The sequence below is a fragment of the Marmota flaviventris genome, chromosome 1, assembly GCF_047511675.1.
Source record: "Marmota flaviventris isolate mMarFla1 chromosome 1, mMarFla1.hap1, whole genome shotgun sequence".
NCBI lineage: Eukaryota > Metazoa > Chordata > Mammalia > Rodentia > Sciuridae > Marmota > Marmota flaviventris.
Genome location: NC_092498.1, coordinates 18,808,317 through 18,830,428, shown reverse-complemented (window position 1 = coordinate 18,830,428; position 22,112 = coordinate 18,808,317). Strand labels below are relative to the sequence as shown.

The following is a 22,112-nucleotide window of genomic DNA, read 5'->3' as shown; positions in this document are numbered from 1 at the left end:
CACAACGGATTCATAGTTCATGGTTACTGTCTGGAGGCCGTGCCTGGCTGGGCGAGATGTGTTAGTGTAAACTCATGGGCCCTTAGTTGGGGTGAGTCCTAGAAGTGATCAGGAGCCGTTGGATAAGGAAGAACAGAAAAGGCTGAGTCTTCTTTCCTGTGGGGCCACAGCTCCACCATGGTCTACCTGTGACCCTCCTCAAATGAGAAGTTGGTACTTGGAGACCTTGGGGCCTGTGGCTGGTCTTGGCCCTCAGAGGTCCTGGCATGGGATCCTGTGTGAACCTCTCCTTCCTCCCACAGGCTTCAGCCTCTCTGTAGTGCAGTCTCTTTACAGTTGGCACTTTTTAGACAGTGTCTAACACTTTGTGTGACAGCTGAAGGTCAGAGAGCCCATGTGAGAAGACGAAGGTCATACAGCTGGTGAGTAGTGGCTGCACCCCAAGCCCAGACTGGGATTCGAAATACTGTTTTCTTCCTGACTCCACACTGCTGCTTCCCTAGAGGGAGCAGGTTTCTCAGGGAATGAAAAGCTCTCTGGTCTCATATCTCATGTCTGCCCCTAAGAGCTGTGATGGACCCCAGCGGTCACTGCCAGAGGAAACTGGGTGAGGGATTGGTTCTTCAGGAAGAAACATCACTACTTACTTTTCAAAGAAGGAGTCCCAGCCAGGGACAAAACCAGGCTCCCGGGTAAACCACAGTACGGTCATCAGGATGAAGAAAAATCCAGTCACCATTTCAGGGTAGCTATAAAATCAAACAGAATGAGCCACTCCAGGAACTGGGGAGTTTGGTTTAGTTGTTGTTGTTGTTTTGCTTTTGGAAACTCCTATTCAGAGTTGCAATACTCAAGGCATAAAACATAGTCACTGCTTGCCACTAGAAAGGCTGGCAGTGACGCAGGAAGAAGACCAATCAAGCAATGCCAAAAAATAAACAGGAAGTTCACCACGTGTCCTAGAGAAATTTAGGTGGGAAGGGAGAGACTTCAGCACTACCCATTTATGAAAATAATTTTACCTACACCCTACAAAGAGAGGGTATCGAAATGGGCATTGGACACTGTGCTAGCAGGAATTGAAATGGGTACAACATTTTTGAGGTCATTTGACCTCAAAGTATAGACATCAGGAGCCTTAAGTTTGGTCCTTCCCTTCATCTCAGACAGTAACAAGAAATGCTCACCGAAATATTACCTATTAAAAAAGAGAAACAAGCATTTTGTTTATCCAATGATCTCCTGTTGACACTGAATGCATTTTGGTACAACTGTGTGTTAAAATGAGATGCATCCGCTAATCATCATGTTTCCACAACAGAATTCATGACGTGGGGACATAGTCATAGTACAATGAAAAGTGAGAAAAGGCAAAATATGCAGGTATGTTCAGTATGAATTTTACCAAAAATACATGTACTGTTGCACAAAAAAGTATGGAAAGAAATTAAAAAAAATTTTTTTTTAGTTGTTGATAGATCTTTATTTTTTTAATTATTTATACATGGTGCTGAGAATTGAACCCAGTGCCTTACACATACCAGGCAAGTGCGCTACCACTAAGCCACAGCCACAGCCCCTGAAAAGAAATATTAACAGTTGTTTATACTTCCTGTGTTTTATAAATGTTCTACGGTGAACATGTATTCCTTTTATAACTTAAAGCTTTAAAAATAGTTCTCCCTGAATTGTTTACCCAAAGTTGTACATGCCAATAGCTATAAGAGGAGAAATAGCATTAGTTAGAATGCTGGGTCACTGTAGAAATGCTGATAGAAGTGGCTGAGCATTGGTTAGTGATTTCTTAAAACTTCTCTTTAATGCTGCCTTATTCTCTAAATAGCACCAAGCCTCCCAGTTCCCTAGGAGTGGTCACTGGCTCACTGCAGTGGCCCACTTGATCAGTGTGAGGAGTCCTAGTTTGGGAGGGGATTTGGCATGTTCCAAGACTGCCCTGTGCCATAAGTTCTGTTGCTCTTTCCCCAGCTGCCTTGTCTGCGACACTCCACCCCCACACCACAGCTATACCTTGGACTCCAAATATAGCCAAAGGGAAGGGTGTCACTGCAGTCTGGGAAAGCTTGGCCTGGGCATTAAGTAGCATTTCAATGCCTGGATTCATAGATGTGGGAAACTCGCCCAATGTCAGGAACAAGGCTGTTTTGTGCTTCACTTTACTCGCTGTGTTTCTGTCCTGGACAAGGAAACAAGGGCAGTGGCTGAGGTTTTACCTGATGTCTCCCAGCTTTTCATATTCCTCTTGGATTCTCTTCTCTGACAACTCTTCCCTTTTGGTCTTCTTCTTCTTGCTCAGAGAACAGGTCTCTTTAAAGCTGAGAGGGGGAAAATGAGCAAAAGAGAAAACATACTTCTGAGACCCAGAGGAAATCAGATATCAAACAGTTACCAAACCACCAGTTTGCTGGGATGGCCTTTCTCCCCGCTCACGTGCACTGTCCTTCTGTTCATACAGCTTCTGTCTGCCTGGTTCCCCAGCCTTGCACCAGCCTCCCCCAGCCTCTTGGGTATGTCCATCTGGGCACAGCTCTGGTGTGTCTTATGCATCTGCGCAGGAGCATTTACATGTGGTTGTTTCTACATACTCATACATAAGGAAAAGAATCAGTGTGATTTGGTATGTATGTCTGCATGTGTGTGTGTCCATGTGTCCCACATGCACAGGTGTGTGTGTATGTGTGTGTGTGTGTGCATGTGTGCATTTATTTGTCTAGAGACAAGGCTTGTCTGGGGGAAAAATGGATGTGAATTTTATATGATACTATTGGAGTTACAGAAGTATACAGCCATCAGTGGTTTGACGACAGTCTCTGAGTAAAAAGAGAAGTCAGCTCTGAGAATATCCCTTGACCAGTGGAGTGTTGGGCTTCGTGGACTCTTAGCAAAACATCATATGTATCTTCCCTTTATGTGTTTGAAACTTTTCAAACTTGGAAAAGATAATTATGAAGAAAAGGATTACTAAGCAGATTAATATTAGAAATAATACTGTAAGAGACAAATCTAACTTGTTATTTTGAAGGATCTGTGCATGTTCCATATGACTCCCCCTATAAAATCAAACCAAAGGAAACTTCTACTTGGAGTCATATTTCTTTTTTTTTAATATTTATTTTTTAGTTGTAGTTGGACACAATACCTTTATTTTTATATATATTTTATGTGGTGCTGAGGATTGAATCTAGGGCCTTGCACATGCTAGACGAGCGCTCTACTGCTGAGCCACAACCCCAGCCCTGGAATCATATTTCTAAAGAGTACTTGGAATAAATCTATATTCTTTGAGAGCAATGAAACTACATTAAACACTCTCCAATTCATACTTTTAATAATTAGTTGAAATTAAGGACATTTTACTTTAGAACAGAGAGTCATATAAGTCTAGAGCTTCTAGAGGAGACAAGATCTGGCTCCCAATGTGGTCCACTGCCTTCTCCTCAGGCATCCTGTTGGTTACTCCCTGCTTTGAGCACAGCCTTCCAGCAGTGCTTTGCTGGCAGGGCCTTGAGACTCACTTGCAGCCCAGGAACAGCCAATGCATCCAGAACCAGCTGACAACCAGCATGATGAGGGATATGGGGAAGCTGAAGAGGAACCAGGTGCCAAAGTTGACCACCTCTGCAGCTGGGTACTGGCTGGAGGGTAAAGACCATGTCAACAATTAGAAGAGCAAGGGTTTCCGAATGATATTGGGGGTTGACAGCTAAATACTCCCTAAGAACACACACAGCTGGGTAAGAGGAGAGTTAATGATTACAATATGATGACTCTACCTAGAAGTAATTAATTTGTTTGTTGCAATTGTACAAGAAGAAAGACAAGAAGAAAGAAGTAAGCCTAATACACACACACACACACACACACACACACATTTAAGAAACTAAAATCAATTCCACTGAAGTACATATCTTCTCCTGAGTACACTCAGAATTACTCAGGACCTGTTTGCCCTTAATTTACATAATGGTTTTGAGAAGTTGAACTCCTGGTTTTCAAGACCACAGAATGGAGAGGAAAGACGGTGCACTTTGTCATAAAGCCACTTGAGAATTATAAGTGTTGATGGGGGAGCGGTGGGGTGATACACTGCAGCCAATTCTAGATCACTGTGGGCTCTGGGACCTCATAAGGGTTCAAGGTATGGATGGTGCCCATCAAAGAACCAGGACTTGGAACCTCTAAGCACATACATACGTCAGCAAAATAAAAGGTGGGTGATCTGCTCACATGCCAAGAAAAACAGCCTGGAAGAACTGGGCTTGGTTCCTGCAGGGTCAGGTCTTCATTTTAATTTGTCTTTCCTCCCTCCTTCCACGCTTCCTCCCTCCCTCCTTCCATCCTTCGTCCCTCCCTCCTTCTCTCTCCCTCTCCATCCTCTCCCTTCTTTTCTTCCTTCTCCTTCCTGCCAGAAGGAAAGTCGGGCTCCTCCTGTGGTCCATGATCAGCTGGGCTCAGCTCTGGATCCCATCCCTGGTGGCATCACTGTCCATTACCCTTCTCCCCCATACTCCATTTCCCTCTCATCTGGATCGTCCTGACCAGAGTCCAGTGTCTTCCATCTTCAGACCTCTCCTTCTCTCTCCTTCCCTCTCTGCCATCACCCTACACCCCTCCTTCCCTCAGCCAGCTCTCCATTCCCTCACTTCCTTCTTACTCCTCAAGGCACCAAGATCTGGCCTCTTTTCCCACCACTTGACCAAACCCCTCTCACGTGGGCTACCTGTAGCCACCATGTCCCCAAACACAAGGGCTGCATTTTTACCCCTATTTTGTGTCATCCTTCATTAATAGGAAATATTGTAGCCACTCCTTGAAACACTTTCCTCCTGGGTAGAATGACACAGCTCTTCCTGGATTTCCCCTCTCCTGTCCCCTGCTCTCCCTGTCACAGTGTAAGTCCTACGGTTTCCATCACCAGGGGCAGATGAAAAGGTGGGCCTCTTGCTCAAAGATTATCAAGAGTTTCTAGAGGGACAGCCAGCATTAAACCAAGCATAAGGCCACTCAGAGCACAGTGGCTTGGGTCACCAAACAGGCTGCTCATGCATGGTGCCAGCCTGCAGGCCGCGAACTCCAAATCTATTCAGCCAGAAAATTCTCTTGAGATTCAGAGTCATGTCCCCAACATCACACCTCAGCCTCTGCCAGCTTCTCCATTCTCATCTTTTCTCTCCAGTCCCCCCGCTGCTGAAACCAGAGGGCTGAGAGTCAGGCGTGGCCGTCCCTCCCAGGCTCCCCCTGATGCTACCAACACCCGTCCAGTTATCTCTCTGTATCTCTAAGATCTGACTTTCTCCTACCTGCTGCCAGTGTTATCCAAGGCTACCAAAGCTATCTCTTGGACAATGGCAGCAGTGTCCTAAACTATCCTGTTTTCTCCTTTCCAATCTGTTCTCCATTTTTCACACAGCATGAGTTCTCAAAACTATAAACCTGGTCACCTCTCTCCCTGCTTAGCTCTCCTTAAAGGGTTCTCACACCCTTTCCGGCTGATATCCAAGCTCCTTCTTAGCCCTTTGTCTCTGCCCATCTTCCTGCCTGGTCTCCTTTGCTCCGTCATTTACTTTTTTTTTTTTTTTTAACCATTTTAATTTTTTTGTTTTAATTAGTTATACATGACAGTAGAATTGATTTATGCACTTTGATATATCATACATAGAGGGGATATAATTTCTCATTTTTCTTATTGTACATGTAGAATCGTTTTGGTCATGTAGTCACGTATATACATACAGTAATAATGCCTGTTTCGTTCTGCTATCTTTTCTCCCCCCACATCCACTCCCCTCCCCTCCTAATCTAAGGTAACACTATCTTCTCTAGTGCCCCCTGCCTTATTGTGAATAACATCCACATATTAGAGAAAACATTCGGCCTTTGGTTTTTATGTGCTCTTCTCTCCTGCCTCGGAGCCTCTTCCATGCTGTGTTCTTTGTGGGAAATCGCCCTTCATTTGGTGTGCTATGGCTCAGCCTTCAGGTGGCCATTTGTTGTCACCTCTGTGGGGAGGCACTTCCTCCTTGCAGAGCTGCTGAGCTCTCCTAGCAGAATCCCGGCTTCCCTGGTCATACTCAACTGCAGCAACTTGAAGGTCTCTTTCCCTCTTGACTTCTGCCAGCACCTGGGCCAGTTCCTGACACCCAGTGGGTGGTTAGTAAGTATTGGTTGACTGAGTGAATGACTTACTTGTTGAAGTGTTCCAGGAATATGAGGCTGGTGGAGGTGCCAATGATGGTGGTCAGGCCGCCTATGGTCGCAGCGTAGGAAATGCTCAGAGAGAGGCACTTGCAGATCATTTGGTCATGCTGGGACCTGTACTTTCTGTTCAACTTCTGATTCCTGGGGCTGGGGGTCAGGCCAAGTGGCTTTTCCTACCAAAGGAAAATCAGTGAGTATCTGCACCAGCTTGGGCTGTCTAGCACACAAAGCCTGACAGGCAGGAGGCACCTGGTATAGCAGAAAGGTTTTGAGCTTTGGAATCAGAAAATGAATCCCAGTTTCTATCATTGCCAGCCTGGACATGCCTCTGGGCTGCAGTTTCTTCTTCGGTACAATGGGAAAAATCATATTTTCTCTGCCACATTGTTGTGAGGAGTAAATGAACTAAATGAAATATATATATAAGTCTGTGTGTATGTGTGTGTATATATGTATATATATATATATATACATATATATATATGTGTGTGTGTGTGTGTGTGTATATATATATATATATATATATATCACTTTAGATATATATATCCAAGGAAAGTTAAGCAGGGAGTGAGGTGACCAGGTTTATAGTGATCTAAGTGACCACTTAGATCACTTCCTGATATTTAATGATCGGTAAGCTATTATGATTTTGTGTTTATTAATGTTATGAATACTGAGAGCATGCTTGTGGTTTTGTTTTTGTTCGCTTGAACTCCAGTAAAGCTAGTTGCTCTCCACATTGTGTTAGAACCAACAGAAGACGGTTATTCTGTGTGGAGTAGAGTGATAGTCCTGATGAAAACCTAGCTTCCGTGGGACGAGGTTTGAAGTGTGGGACTCCTCCCTGTCTGCCTCACTCTTTCCTCTCTACCTTCTCCTCCCCACATTGCCTGTAAGCCTCATCCTTGCCATGGTCCTCTCAGGCTCTGCTTGGTCCAGATAAGGGCTTTTCAGGTCACAGAGGTGATCTCTGGTTTCAAGTGCACTAAAGAAGGAAGAGTCTCCTCCCTGCTCAACACTTGGTCACCCTCCCTGATTCTTCATGAGACTCGGAGAAGCCTGGTGAAGATGTCAGCAGGTCAGATTATAAGAAAACCAGTGGGGAAGAGGCTGCCTTGCCATGTTTCTCATGGCCCTTAACCATTGCCCTCTCCTCCAAGGAGAGCCACAGGGAGGCTGGGCCCTTCCAAACCTCTGAAAGACTCACTGGTTATCAGAGCTGGAAGGCCCGCTTAGATTCTCCGGTTCAGGGAGTTTGCAGGATGATATATTACACATAAACCCAATTTATCAAACATAAAAGCATTTCATTGGCATAGATTGATTTGGTAACAGTCAGGGACACCTGGATTTGAATCAAGATGCTGCTGTCTCAAGCTCTCGGGCCTTGGGTTATGATTTCATCATTCTGTCTCATTTGCAAAAACATGGAGTTCAAAATCACTGCTTCACTGAGCCAAGACTGGGGAGAAAATGCTTGGTACATAATCAGTACATCATAAACAGTGGCAGTTATTTATGATGATGATGGATGTTAACTAATCAAGACTGTTTGGATGAACACAAAAATTTGAAATCAAGGTTGTGACAGTAGCCAATTTTTACTAGTTTTTACATTCATTTGGTATACAATTCATTTGTGGTATAGAACCAGGAAAGCCCTCACTTGTGCAGAAAAGCAGTTGCTTTAGTATCTCAGGATACTAAAACAAAGTATTTGCAGTGTCCCTGAAGCACCTTTGAGGCATAGTTTGAGCACCTATGGTAGACCAACCATCAGCATTTGCAGTTGGGAAGCCTGGGCCCAGGTAGTGGGAGGCCTTGATGGAGCCGTGTGGACCAGGCGCTTCACTGTCATGGTGCACAAAGGCCAGACATTGGTGACAGCTCATGAGCCTGAAGCCTTCACAGCCCCAGGACAAGTGCCATTGGGGAGCTCCAGGCATTGTGGGTAGGAAATAGAAGGTGGGATTCTGTTACCTGGGATGGCTGCTTCTTGTCTTGGCGTTGATTTGCTGTTCTGAGGGGGTTGGTGATTGTGGGCACACCATTCAGGTTCTGTTGGGACAAAACCCATCACACTATTAGGAAGAGGACGTGGTGAGGCAAATGCCTGAAGAAGTATTCCTAGCCATCCCAGGGTCCCCCCACACCCCGGCACCATGGGAATTGGGGAGGATGTGCACCTCACCAGGCCCATCTCCAGCCATCTTCACAGCTTCCCATCCCACCAGCATCAGGCACCCCATGTGAAGATGCTTTCACGACCTGGCAGACATGGCTGTGTCCTTCAGGAGAGCCTGACTTTCTGGGACTTCATTAGCTAATGAAGAACTTCTTAGAATTTATATATATATATATATATATATATATATATATATATAATCTTCATACTTGCATTATTTTGTTTTTTATTTTTATTTATTTATTTATATTTTTAGTATTTTTTAATAGAAAGAAAAAAATTAAATCCCACCACAAGAAGTCCACAGTTTTATCAGCCATTTGTGCTCCTCATGAACATCCATAAAACTGGCTTTTGGGGGTGGGGGCTGAGTTTGAGCAGCAGTGTACAAGTAAGCACTGCTCTCCTCTATAAATGTACCCCTTTATGTAATAGGACGTTATAAATGGAAGCCCCTCAGAAAAATCCTAAGGTTGAATTATTGGCTCTTGAAATCTGGATGGTTTTCATGAAAATTTTAAACTAGGGTTGGGTTGTGGCTCAGTGGTAGCGTGCTGTCTAGCACTTGTGAGGCACTAGGTTCGATTCTCAATTTTTTTAAAATGGTTAAACTGTATTTTACTAAACTAGTACTCAGGGCTGGGGCTTGGACTATCCAGGACTTTGCCACAAGCTTGACTGGCTCTTATATCCAACCTGTGTGACAACCTTTTTGCCCTTATGTCCCTGGAGGCTGCTGGGATACAGGATAAGCTGACAGGTGTCTTGATGCCTAAGTTACCTTGAGGGACCTTCAGGTAATCTCAAAGCACAGAAAAAACACAAGGCCATACCTTGTTTTGCATCAGAGAAGTGAAGTCTGCAGCTGACGTGCTAGAAAGAAGCAAACGGAAACCATAGTGGGCCATATTTCGTTATACAGGAGTTCTCTTCCCCATGTCGGGGTTTGATGTGAGGGACTTGACTGTGGACTCCAGTTTTCTAGCCGAATCGTCCTTGCCTTCTGAGATGCTGCAGGGGGTACTGTAAGATTCGTGCAGCCAGAGCCTGCTTCCCCCCCGAGGGCAGAGGCAGTGTGCTTTCTTTGGAGTAACACTAACACTAGTAAAGTTATGAACATGCAGTGCTTGTCAGGTGCGAAGCACTTCACTGTAGACATTATTCCTTGTGACACCATTAGTCCTCACAACAGATCCTTGGCACAGGTGTCACTACCTGCATTTGCATCACTACTTAGCACTGGGATGTGAGTGGTGTAAAGACAGCTCCTAATCCCCTGTCACCTGATTTTTCTCTCCTCTTAAGACAGAAGCCTCTCCCTATCTCACAGGGAGCCTGTGCCCTGACCACATCCTTACTGGCTGACTTGGGAAAGGCCACTATCTAAAAGGAGAGACTTGTGGTATGTTTATCCGAGGCAACAGGAGCTGGGAGGGCCTGGCTGTATCCAGGGAAAAGTAAGTGAGAATGAGAAGATGGGGGGAAGATTTCTGATCACACTGCACATACTGAGTCCCCTGTGGGAACTGTGGATCAGCCAGCCTTTGCCAGAACACAGAGGAAGATGAGGACCATCAGAATTACTGACTCTCTGAGTCCTCAATGAGTGTTTCCAATTTGTGAGGACAGCGGGTGCCACCAGCTCACCGACTGTGAAGCCAGATGAGAACACTGGGCACACACATGCAGGACATGATGTCCTGCGCCACCACCCATCTCAGGCTCTCACAGGGAAGGAGAGGAGGTGACGGAGGTTTGGAATGATGCATTCTTTGGAAAACGTGCCATTGTGTTTCCCTCCCTTCTCCCTAAACTGGCTGTTGAGGGCAGGCAAGGACTTCTTTAGACTACAGGAGAGGCTCTGCCATGCGAGAAGACTGCCAAACAGCCTTAGCATCCACAGCACAGAGCATGCTAGGAGAGGTCAAATTGAGCTTTCACTTTGGAATTTGGGGACACAATTGTACATGGAAAAAGCAAACAAGTCGGTGCAAAAGGGCAGACAGGCCAGACTGAAGAGAAAAGACCCACCTTCACTAGAGCAGTCTGAGCTCTCAGTTCTACAGGGCAGCCTGCTGCTGAATCCTTTGGGAGCAGGGACATATGGAAGGAAGCTGGGCAGGTGCCCGCTGGAAAAGGCAGAGGCAGCCCAAGAACCAAGGGGCTGCAGGGGAGTGAGTGAACCAAGGAGGGGAGCAGTGGTCATCCAGCAGCTCAAGGGGATGAACTCCTGAAGGTGGGAGCCCCACAGTGAAAGAGGAAGGTGTGAATCTCAGAGAGGGCATCAACCCCAGGCTGCCCTGGCTCCAGCCCAGACCCTCTGTGCCTGCACCCTTCAGCCTCTGCCCCAGCCCAGGAGAAGTCAGAAGCAGGAGAGTGACAGGGAGCAGGGGAGGAGAAGATCAACTCCCTCCCCAACTGGCTTTCAGCTCTTCTGCAGGCTGGGCCTGGACACAAGGGGCGGGGGGTGGGGGGAGCTGTGGACCAGAGACTGCAGTTTTGATAAGAATCTGACCAGACTGCTGAGCATCTGAAAATGAGATCACTGTATCTAAAAGCCAGAAGAGGGAAATGGTGGGGGAGGGAAAGCCAATGGGCTATGATTGAGGCAGTGGAAGAGAAAAACAAAACCGTTTTCTGTTGGTATCCTCTGTCATCTATCCCATTATGCTAATTTCACACAATGTGAGATTTTGATTTTTTTATGAAAAGGGCAAATTACAAAGCCCAGCTCTCTTACAAATCCAGATTTTAAATGTATAATATTTGTCACAGAATACCTTGAAGATGACATTTTCATACAGCATCTCCAAAAGAAATAAGTTGTTAATGGATCTATTTCCCATAAATGTTTGGCTAAATTTTTTCCTTTCCCACATTTCCTTTTCTACCATTACAGGGCTGTGTCACCAACTGGCTCCTAATCCCCTGTCACCTAATTTTTCTCTGCCATATCTAAGATCAAATTTAGTAAGACTACATCTAATATCTATAAAATATTCTGTGATTCTCCAAGAACCTCTAGTAACATCTATTGTATGTTTTTCCATTAAAAAATATTCTTCTAAGAGGACATCAATTTAGGTGAAATTGTACCTGGTGGCTGGATTGACAGTTCCTATATCCACTCAGATTCAGTATTGGTCTTTCTATTTCTTCTCCATCACTGCAGTATTCTGGGGTTAAGGGAATTGCCCTACAGATCTTGGCGAGTGACTCTTGAGGGATGGAGAGAAGATGGTGAACTTGGCTTAGACATCTAAAAGAGCTATTTATAGTCGCATCTTTCCTGACCTCTCCAATGGGAAACACAAGGCTCTGTCTGGGGAGAGGACAGTCATACTCACTCTTCATTGACAAAGATGAGTTCCAGAGATGGTTGGCTGTTTACATCGAGACCTACAGGGGCAAAGAAATGTGAGAAATGAGATGTGGTGCTGAGCTGACACCTGGGTGGAAGAGCAGCCAGGGATCGGGCTGGGCAGGGGGTGTTCTGGGTGACGATCCCCCTTCTCTCTGCTCTGATACAGTGGAGCTCATAGACAGAGACAAGGCCCTCGGCTTTGTAGTAACTCCTGAGCGTCTTGGGGGAAAGAGCAGAGGGGGATGCCCATAAGTGAAGGAGGAAGGAAGAGCTGGCGGGGGGTGGGGATCAGGGAAGCTCCAGGTTATAAGAGCTGGTGTGGAAGAGAGGGAAAGTGGAAATGAGCGGGTTATGGGGACAGGCACCAAGCTGGGCAATATCACGAGAGAAGACCGGCAGGGCACCCGGGGGGAGGCTGGGGGAGCAGAGAGGAGATGAACTCCAGCAAACCGTACTGATGGGCTCGGCCTCTTCGGCGCTGGAGTTGCCCGCCACGAGCTGCTCCTCCTCGGCACTGACCAGCTCCTGCAGCACGGCCTCCACGATGGGCATCACCATGGCCGTGGTGGAGGTGTTGGAGAGCCACATGGACAGCAGCGTGGTGCAGCACATGAAGCAGAGCAGCAGCCTGGAAGGCAGGGTGGCCGGCAGGGCGTTAGCCGAGTGCCCATCTCCCCGGCCAATGGCAGATCCCGCAGAAACCCCCTGGGGCCTCCTCCCTACCTGACGGCGTTGGTCTAGAATCTGTAGCCGGCTTTTACCCACCGGGCCATTCAGCTTTGTACTCCTAGTGCTTGGCACTGAATGAGCCTTAATTTCATTATTTGTCACATGAATGAATCACACTTCATGGGCTAGTGACCTTAGTCAGGAAAAAGCCCTTACTTAAGCAAAGTAAGCTCACATAGCTTTGGTAGAAGGTCACAGGGTGTGGACCTACTGTTTGCTCTTCTCTCCGTGTGGATATTATGTGGAGCTTAGCAATGTGTTTCCTGTGTATAAGGGAATTCTTGTTCTGTTTCTGGTGGTGCTGGGGATTGAGCCCAGGGGTGCTTTACCATTGAGCTGCACCCCCAGCTCTTTATATATACAGGGTCTCAATAACTTGCCAAGGTTGCCCTTGAATTTAGAATTCTCCTCCTCAGCCTCCTGAGTTGCTGGGATTACAAGTGTGTACCTGGCAAGGGAAATCTTCTGCCCTTGTAGCCAGCAATTCTGTGTACCATTGTATTTCCTACTTTGCAGCCAAGTCACCATAGTTGTTACCAAATAGAGACTAATGTTAGGGGCTCACAGTTTGCCCACTACACATCCCACTGTCAACATGCTAAAAGTGTGGCCCCAAAGTCACAGCAGTATTCCATACCACTGTGTGAACTCTTTCATCTGGTATCTAAAAGAGTCAACACTTGGAGGAAAACACTAATGAAGATAACCTTCAAATGCTTTCTCTTTGACTTTGAAACACTGTGCAATGTGCCCAATATCACCTGTGTTTGCGATTTTAGGTGGAATCATCGACTTCACACAATTTCGGGAAGTACACTTGTCATGTGATTGTGACAAAACAGGGGCCTATCCTGGGGGTGCTCTGTTTAGGCTGACAGCAACGTGAGTTTTCTGGCCTGCACATGCCCTGGCAACTGGGTGAAGACTGAGCAGGGTGGGAATGTGCTAGGTGATGTGGTATGAGGGAAGAGTGGAAACACAAGTGGACAAAAATTCTTGAAGACAGTACACAGAGGTTTCCCAAAGCCACAGAGTCCCATCCCACCATGATGTGGGGGAACAGTGTCATGGGCCTAGGAGATGGAATGTAGGGACAAGATAGCTGGGGAGGGGCAGTTAGCAGTCCCAGTTGATGATCTACGAGACAGGAGCATATGCGTAAGCAAAGCCTATGTGTCTAAGGGACTGATTTTGAAAAGTAATGATATAAATGATCTATTTCTATGCCCACTCCCAAGAGTCAGTACACCTTCCATGACATGTAATAGTTGTAAACCAGAAGAAGCAAGAAGGGCTGACACAGGAAGGTGCCCAGGGCAGCAGGAGGGAGGCTTCCCCAAAGCACCAACTGCGACATTCCCATGCATGCCTCCAGGGGCCAGTCTCTCCCACGTGGCCTTCTTGACACAGTGGAAAGAGGAAGCAGCTGAGAGCTTCATCAATGCAACATGTCTAATGCGTCTGCTCTGAAGCCATAACAAAAACTGGTGGGCGGATGGGAGAAAACATCCACAGTTCCTTAAATGGCAGAGAGGACGCCCACTTCCTCCTCCAGCCTGCTCCCTGATAGACAGAGAAAGGTTGGCCCCTGTATTACCTAATGAGCCCCTTGTGTGTTTTAACCCGCTACCTTTGCAGTCTAGGTTACCAGGTAAGTTCTCTGGGTTCTGCTGACAGTGACACCAGGGTCACTGATTCAAATCTATATTCCACGGCCACAGGAACTCTCATTGATAGGGGATGGGAGCCCCACAACTCTAGTATTACCCTATCCCCATGAGAGAACGACAAGCTACCGCGAATGTCCCACTGCGACCTGACAGGCTGGACGTACTAGGTGTCCCGAGTACGACTCACATGCCCGGCTTGGCTCCGGCCATCAAGACCATGCGCAGGGCGATTCTTTTGTGCAGGTTCCACTTCTCCACGGCGGCCGCCACGCAGATGACACCCACCAGCAGCAGAGTGGTGTTCTTGAAATACTCGGCTGCCACCTGCGGGGAGGCCCAGGCAGGTCAGCTACTCTCCCAGACCCAAGGCCTGGCCAGCGGGGAGAACAGGTAGTGCCCCAACTCCTTCATGGGCAGAGGCTGGCAAAGAGCCAGCAGGGAGGGGAGCGTCATCAAATAGCTTTTCTTGTGGTGCTGGGGGTTGAACCCAGGGCCTTGTGCAAGCTGGGCAAGTGCTCTACCACTGAGCTACACCACCAGCTGAGATAGCTGATTACTTTAGAACAATACCTGCCCAGCACATACCAGGCAGTCTCTGTGTGAGCACTTTACAAAGATGATTTCATTTAACCCATCCGATAAACCCATGGGTAGATATTGACCTCACGGCACTTGGCCACAGAGCCACATCCCCAGCCCTATTTTGAATTTTATTTAGAGACAGGGTCTCACTGAGTTGCTTAGCGCCCCACTGTTGCTGAGGCCTGCTGCCTCATTCTCCTGAGACTCTGGGGTACAGGCATGCGCCACCACACCAGCTTCCCAACTTTTTAAAACATAATATTTGTATTTAAATTTGATGTGAATATGATTTTAAAGAATAAACACATGGATAATTTTATTTTACTCTTTAAAAATTATTAAAATAAACTTAGGTTTATATCCAAATCTCATGTTTAATGTTTTTAAAAATATTCAGAAAATTATTTTCCTATTTATAGGAAAAAGAATACATGCTCAGTATGGAAAACCTCAAAATATAGAAAAATTATTCTACTTTTGTTAATAACTTAGTATTTTCCCCTCAATTCTTTTTTTCCCTATAGCTATGTAGATACATAAATGGATTTTCACATTATGAAAGGTATATACATTGCCTTTTTTTCCCATTTAATATTATACCCTGATCATTTTCTTTATTTTTTTTCCTGATCATTTTCTTATAATATTTAAATTTATTGGGAAAGTTTGTTTTAATGGCAACATAATTTACCACGGAATTTATTTAGTCATTTTCCTTTTGTTGAATATTCATTTGTGCTACAATGGAGCAAAGAATGATCTTCTGACATTATTACCCCATGTAAAAATATGACTACGCAATCAGTGGGATTTTATATCATGTACAACCAGAAGAATGAGAAATTATACTCCATTTATGTATGATGTGTCGTAGTGCGCTCTACTGTCATGTATAACTAATTAGAATTTAAAATATTTAAAAAAAAGAATGATCTTCTGCATAAAATATCCTTATGTAAATGTGATTGTTTCTCCTGGATAGACTCCCCCCTGCCCTTCAGTACTGGGGATTGTCCTCAGGGCTTTGGGCATGCTGGACAAGTGCTCGACCACTGAGCTACATCTCCAGCATCCCCTTTTTTATATATATTTTTACTAGTTTTGATGAATTTTTAAATTTTATTTATTTATTTGTATGTGGTGCTGAGAATTGAACCCAGTGCCTCACACATGCAAGGCAAGCGCTCTACTACTGAGCCACAACCCCAGCCCCTCCAGCCCTTTTTATTTCTTATTTTGAGACAGGGTCTTGCTGAGTTGCCAAGGCAGGCTTAGAACTTGTGATCCTCCTGCCTCAGTCTCCCAAGTTATTGGGATTAGAGGCGTGCACCACCACGCCCACTAGGAGTTATTGAAGGTGTTTTTATAATTTGCCTTAATTTTTTGTATATACATTTTAATGAATAAGAGAAAGCATTGCCAAATAAGGAAGAAAATTATAGATGATAAAAAGGGAAGAAAAGAAACATTGGATTATATGTAGTTGCCAGAATCTTGCTTCTAAAAGGGAGCACAAGGACACTCTCTGTCCAGTGTTTTGCTGAGACCTGAGAGATGGACCTAAGCATGCCTTATGCACCTAGGAAAGGGCACCCTCGGGGAGGGAGAGGCAAGTCTAACAGCTCCCTATGGACACTTAGTTCCACACACCATAGGGCACTTGGGGCAACATTTGAACTGGTGTTTTGTACTTGTTCTGTTGTTTGGTCAATTTTTTTTTTTAATTTCTTACTTTTCAACTCAGTTTTGCACTGCTAATGCCTAAGGACCTTTCTTTATCTCTCTCTCTCTCTCTCTCTCTCTGGTACTGGAGATTAAATCCAGGGGCACTCGACCACTGGGCCACATCCCAGCCCTATTTTGTATTTCATTTAGAGACAGGGTCTCTCTGAGTTGCTGAGACCCTTTGCTGAGGCTGGCTTTGTACTCATGATCCTCCTGCCTCAGTCTCTGGAGCCGCTGGGATTACAGGCTTGAGCAACCACCGCGGGGCCTTTTCTTTATCTCTTAACACCTTATATCCCAAAGTAGATACTCAGTAAATATTTCACGTACACGAGAATTGCTCCTAGCTGGAAGGAACATGACAGACATTGAAAGAAAAATATATAGAAAAATTAAACTTCTAATTTAAAATTCCTCTTAAAGGGAGAAAACAAAAAAATTAACTGCAGGAAAGATAAAAATGGAACAAAAGAAGGAAACTAAACATAGTAAAATATGTGACCAATATTTGCATAATCATACCAGTATTACATTTTGATGATTGAATTTACAAAAACTGATATAACTATATTGGGGGGTGGAGGAGAGGCAGCAGAGGATGTAAAAGAACAAAATCGTCATCCGTCCTCACAGGAAGTCAACCGAAAATGTCTATAAATGACGATTCAAGAACTAGTGCAACAATATCACATAGGAATATGGAGCTTAATGCCAGAGAAGCAGGTAACAAAGTTGAAAGATCCTTAGTCTGAGGGCAGAGTGGGGCTTGAGGGGGGATCAAGATGGGGAAGGGCAGAGACTTTATTATTCAGTTTTTAGGCTTCGTGCAGGTAACACTTTGATAACATCAAAGCCATAATAAAGTCAGGCTGTTCCATTTCTCCCTCTCTCTTTTGCCCCATGGAAATTTCATTGCATTTGGTTGATGAGATCTATGCAATGGGAACATCTGTCCTCTTTGCAACCATTTCCTGGGAGAGGAGTTCTCTGCATCTGGCTAACCTAGATCTTGTCTCCAGGCTTATTCCTCAGCTGACTATGGTCGTCGAGGCTCCCCAAGAGCAGAGGGTCCCCTGTGACTCTGGGGTCCAGGGTTCTGGGTGAGGGGCAGTGTCATGAGGGAGATGCTGCCCTCTAGATAGATGTGGGAGCTGCTGGGATGTCGCGGTGGTGGCTGGGAGCCCAGGACCCTATCCTTGCCAGGTTTCCCTCTCAGGCTTGCAGGAGGCAGCTCTGCACCAAGAGGGCTTTACTGTCTGTCTGCAGAGGAGGGAACCCACAGCAGGAGCCAGACAACGTACTTCTTGGAGATGGCTCCTCCATCATGATGTGTGTCTGCTGTGAAGCTATTGAAGTCAATAAGACCAGAATTACTTTCTTAGGGGACTGATGACAAAATTTAGTTTCCTCCCTCCTTGGCACGTATCATTCCAGGACACCAGTTTGTCTGTGATGGCCTTTTAGGAGGCTCAGTACCTAACAGCAGGTGTGGCTATTTCCTGTGGATTCTGCTCAAAGGGAAAGGAAGGCACGACAGGTGGAGATCTGGGTGCCAGGCACCCTGCAGTTTGCATTCACTTTCTCCTTTGAGATCTACCACAGCCCTTTGAGGCTGGTGTCTGACTTACAGACAAGGAAGCTCAGAGAGGTGAAGGAACATTTCCAAGGTCACAGTGCAGGGGTGGAGGTAGGATATCAATCCAGGTCTGTCTGAATCCAAAGCCACCTAGACAATCTGAAAACTGGTTGGGACCAGAATTTTCTTGGTCAATGGACTGCATTGACACCTATTTCTTATCTTCCATAATTGCTGTCCTGAGGCTGGCCCTAAATGCCCAGGGCTTGGCTAAATAAGGCCCAATTTCAGTGAGATATTGGCTCTGTGCTGTTTTCTCTTTGGGTGTTTGGTGGGTGAGAGTCTATTCATATGCCCTTCTTGCTCTCTGGTGTTACCATGTGCTTGGGAGATGCAGCCTGGCACTCAGGCTGCAGTTTGTGATTATAAAGTTAGCATAGTCCAGTGGGAAAATCAAGGACTGCAGAGCCAGCCAAGTCTTGGCTGTGTAAGCCTAGGCATGTTACTCAACCTCTCTGGGCTTCAATTTTCTTATTAAAAAAGAAAAAGGTTATGGGAGGCCCTACTTTGTAAGGTTGTCACAAACATTAAGTGACCCAGCTAACATGGCTTGCCATGTAGACAGCCAGGATTTCTAGAGACTCTTCCTGTTATTAAATGCTCCCCACAAAGGCTGATTTGGTCTGAGGCCATTAGCACACAGTGGGCTCAGAGCAAAGCCACAGGGCTGCCTTTTCACTTTTATAAATTAAAATCCCGCACAGTGGTGTTGTTTGTTAGTTTTCTAGCCCATTGATTTTTCTCTCACAATAAAACCTTGCTTATTTAGAACCCCCCCAGGGAACACCAGAGTCCCAGGATTGCTGAGGATTATCTTAATCATTTTCTGAAATGTTCTGCCTCCTTCCTGCCTTTATTAACAGAGCCCGGGCATTCTCCAGCCTCTTGCCAGCCCTCCGAGATGGCACCCTCAGCCAGCAACTCCACGCTGCTGCGCTTTCGCTGAGCTACCCGTGCAGGCTGCTGCCATGCCAAGCCCCACATCTGCATTTTATGCTTTTCTGTGTCCTATACTTAGGTTGCTGCAGCTGTTGCCAGGATCCTTGCCCTTAGCAGCCCTTTCCCCACTTCTAATATCCTATAATCGATATTCTGTGACTCAGAAGCCAGATAACAGAGGATGCTTGAGTTGTTTGTGAAGAGAAGTTGGATTCTCAAGGGGTGCTCCTCCTGGGAGTCAAGTGCAGGGTTTCGTGACATTAGGGTTTGCACCTTGGTTGCTTTTTCCACCTTTCTTCTCTGTGGTTTTCTTAATGTGCCACGTCACTGAACTTGGAGAGCACAGGTGTAGCTGGGCTGTGTTTTATAAAAGATGGGTTCACGGAGGCCACCTTGGAAAGGTGTGCAGAGTACAGCAATGAGGAGCTCCAGCCCTGGGGCAGGAGGATGGCGAACCACCGGTGAGTTGTGGGCCACTGGACAAGCTAATGAACCTCTGGACCCTGTCACTGCAACCTTGTAAGTGCCAATGGCAATGCTACACAGTTCACTGGATCTGTCATGACGTGGGCCTTAAGTAAGAGTGCCGGCGGGTTCTTAGAACAGTGCTTGGTGCATCTGAAGTGCTCGATAAATGTTACCATTAAGGGAGTAAAAAGAGATCAAAGCTGGAGGCTGAGGGTGGGGTTAGGAATCAGCTCCAGCACGTGAGCAAAGGAAGGGAACGAGAGAAGGACATGATGTCAGAGGGAACAGCAGACCTAAGAGACAAAGATTTCTCCAAATTTTCTTAAGCAAAGAGTGACAGCTTCGAAAGAACTTTCTGACTCAGCCTATAATCACAGGTAAGAAAGGACAGAAAGCTGCCAAACGTGGTCTGCTAACTATCTGGTCCCGTGTCAAGGAACTGTAAATGACATCAGTTAATGATGAACTACTTTGGGCACAGTATTCTTTATTTCTCTCTAGATACAGAAATCTCCTTTCATCTACAGTTTTGTTTTCTGTGGTTGTAGTTACCCAAGGCCAATTCTGGACAGAAAATATTAAATGAAAAATTCCAGAAACAAATAATTCACAAGTTTTAAATTGAACATTATTCTCCGCGTAGCACAATGAAATCTCATCTGCTGGGGACATAGATGAATCATCCCCTCACGCAGCATATCCACTGTATATACACTACCCTCCCATTATCATTTAGTAGTCATCACAGTTATCAGATTCACTGTCACAGTATCATAGCGCTTGGGTTCATATAACCTTTATTTTACTTCATAATGGCTCCAAAGCACAGAGTAGAGATGTGAAGGAGGCATCACGACATAAAATATGGATGGATAGATTAACTCTGGCCCTATGTGAAGACACTACAGAGCACATAAGAAGAAACTATGTATATAGGGTTCTGTACTACCAGTGGTTTCAAGTCTCCATCTTGAAACATCCCTCCCCATGGAAAAGGGGAGACTACAGATATTATGTTTTTTATCTTTCAAAGGAGTTTTGGAAATGGGAGGCAGGTTGGGCGTAGTGGCAGATGCCTTAATCCCAGTAGTTTGAAAGGCTGAGGCAGGAGGATCACCAGTTCAAAGTCAGTCTCCACAACTTAGTGAGGCCCTAAGCAACTTAGTAGACCCTGTTTCAAAAGAAAAAATAAAAAGGACTGGGGATGTGGCTCACTGGTTCAGCACCTCTGGGTTCAATCCCTGATATCCCCCCAAAATGAAAATAAAACAGGAATTTGTGGTTCTATTCCTAAAAGTTTGATAATGGAAATCTGGATGTTTACCTCAGCTCACTGTCTTGTTCACTGATTATCTGATCATCCTTCTTGGGACTGTCCCACAGAGGTGTGACAGAGACAGACCAGTTCTTCCCAGTTGGCACTTTCGTACTCATAATAGTCTGAAATTGCCATAAATCTCCAGAGGGTGGGGATTTCTATTACTCTCGTTTTTGAGATGAGTAAACAGCAGTCAGTCGAGCTGCAGAACTTGCTCAAGACTGGTCGGGGACAATGCTAGATTTGAACTCAGTTCTATCTTGCTGCAAACTTGGATCCTGACCCTCCCTGCGTTTCCACCATACTTACTCACGGTGGAGGTGGGAATCCCTCCCCCTACTCGGAGCCAGAGAGCAGCAGGTTGTGTATGTGACGGTATCCACTCTCCTGACACGGGTGGCACGCCTCAGAAATGCAGTGAATTGCCCACACCTGTAATCACAGTGGCTTGAGAGGCTGAGGCAAGTTCAAGGCCAGCCTCAGCAACTCAGTGAGTCCCTAAGCAACTTAGTGAGACCCAAAATAAAAACAAAAAAAACAAAAAGGGCTGGGCATGTGGCTCAGTGATTAAGCACCTCTGGATTCAATCTCTGGTTAAAACAAAAACAAAATAAAAACAGAAAAGAAAAGAAATCCAGTGAATTGTGGGAGCCTTCTTCAAAAGGTGAGTGTCTAGCCCTCAGGAGCCTCGTGGTGAAGCAACACACATAGTTTTGGTTCATCTGAACAATTGTGTGATGGAACCCTCTAGATCTCAGTAGTGAGCAGCAATAATGAAAGCCTGGGCCAGCTCCCTCTTAGCCCTGTGAGGCCAGGGGCCCCTATTGCTGCACTCTAGTTAGTGCCCAAGCAATGCCCCGAAGCCAGCCTTCTCTGTCTCTCTGCCTTTCCCTGGGGACAGGCAGGCAGGCCACTTCTGCTGGGGAAGCGCCAGCCTGGGCTCGGACACCCTTTCCATCCCCTCTCTTGCATTGCCAAGAACAGAGGTTTTTCAAGCCACACCCACTGCCTCAGGAAACTTCAGGGGCTGCTGTGGAGAAGAAAGAGTAAGAGGGAAAGGTCCAAGTAGCTGGCTCTCTAGGCCCCCATTCCCAAATTGAGTAAGATTTTTATTCCTGTTTTATATATTGAGTTTCCTAAGATTTGGTTTAAAGAAAAGGTGTTGCTTTGCTACAAACATTCTTTGCAAACCCTGCTTTCAATAATCGAAAGCAGAGAGATCCAGATAGGTGCCCACCTGATCCTGAAATCACTTAGCCTCAGCATGGCTGGAGACACTG

At 45.8% G+C, this 22,112-nt stretch overlaps 1 protein-coding gene across 2 annotated transcripts in view; it reads right to left on the bottom strand.

The window, feature by feature from the left end:
• The window catches only part of Slc13a4 (solute carrier family 13 member 4), a 42,041-nt gene that overhangs the window by 8,796 nt on the left and 11,133 nt on the right, over positions 1–22,112 (bottom strand). Inside the window, exons 3-12 of one of the 2 annotated variants that reach the window (XM_027952184.3) lie at positions 14,352–14,488; positions 12,221–12,393; positions 11,749–11,800; positions 9,665–9,669; positions 9,235–9,266; positions 8,197–8,274; positions 6,205–6,389; positions 3,534–3,653; positions 2,232–2,333; positions 648–749 (exon numbers count right to left, since the gene is read on the bottom strand). In XM_027952184.3, coding sequence (XP_027807985.2) covers positions 648–749; positions 2,232–2,333; positions 3,534–3,653; positions 6,205–6,389; positions 8,197–8,274; positions 9,235–9,266; positions 9,665–9,669; positions 11,749–11,800; positions 12,221–12,393; positions 14,352–14,488 — 986 coding nt within the window. Of the gene's footprint in view, positions 1–647; positions 750–2,231; positions 2,334–3,533; positions 3,654–6,204; positions 6,390–8,196; positions 8,275–9,234; positions 9,275–9,664; positions 9,670–11,748; positions 11,801–12,220; positions 12,394–14,351; positions 14,489–22,112 lie in introns of both variants that reach the window. The other variant, XM_027952183.3, reaches the window with a different exon arrangement.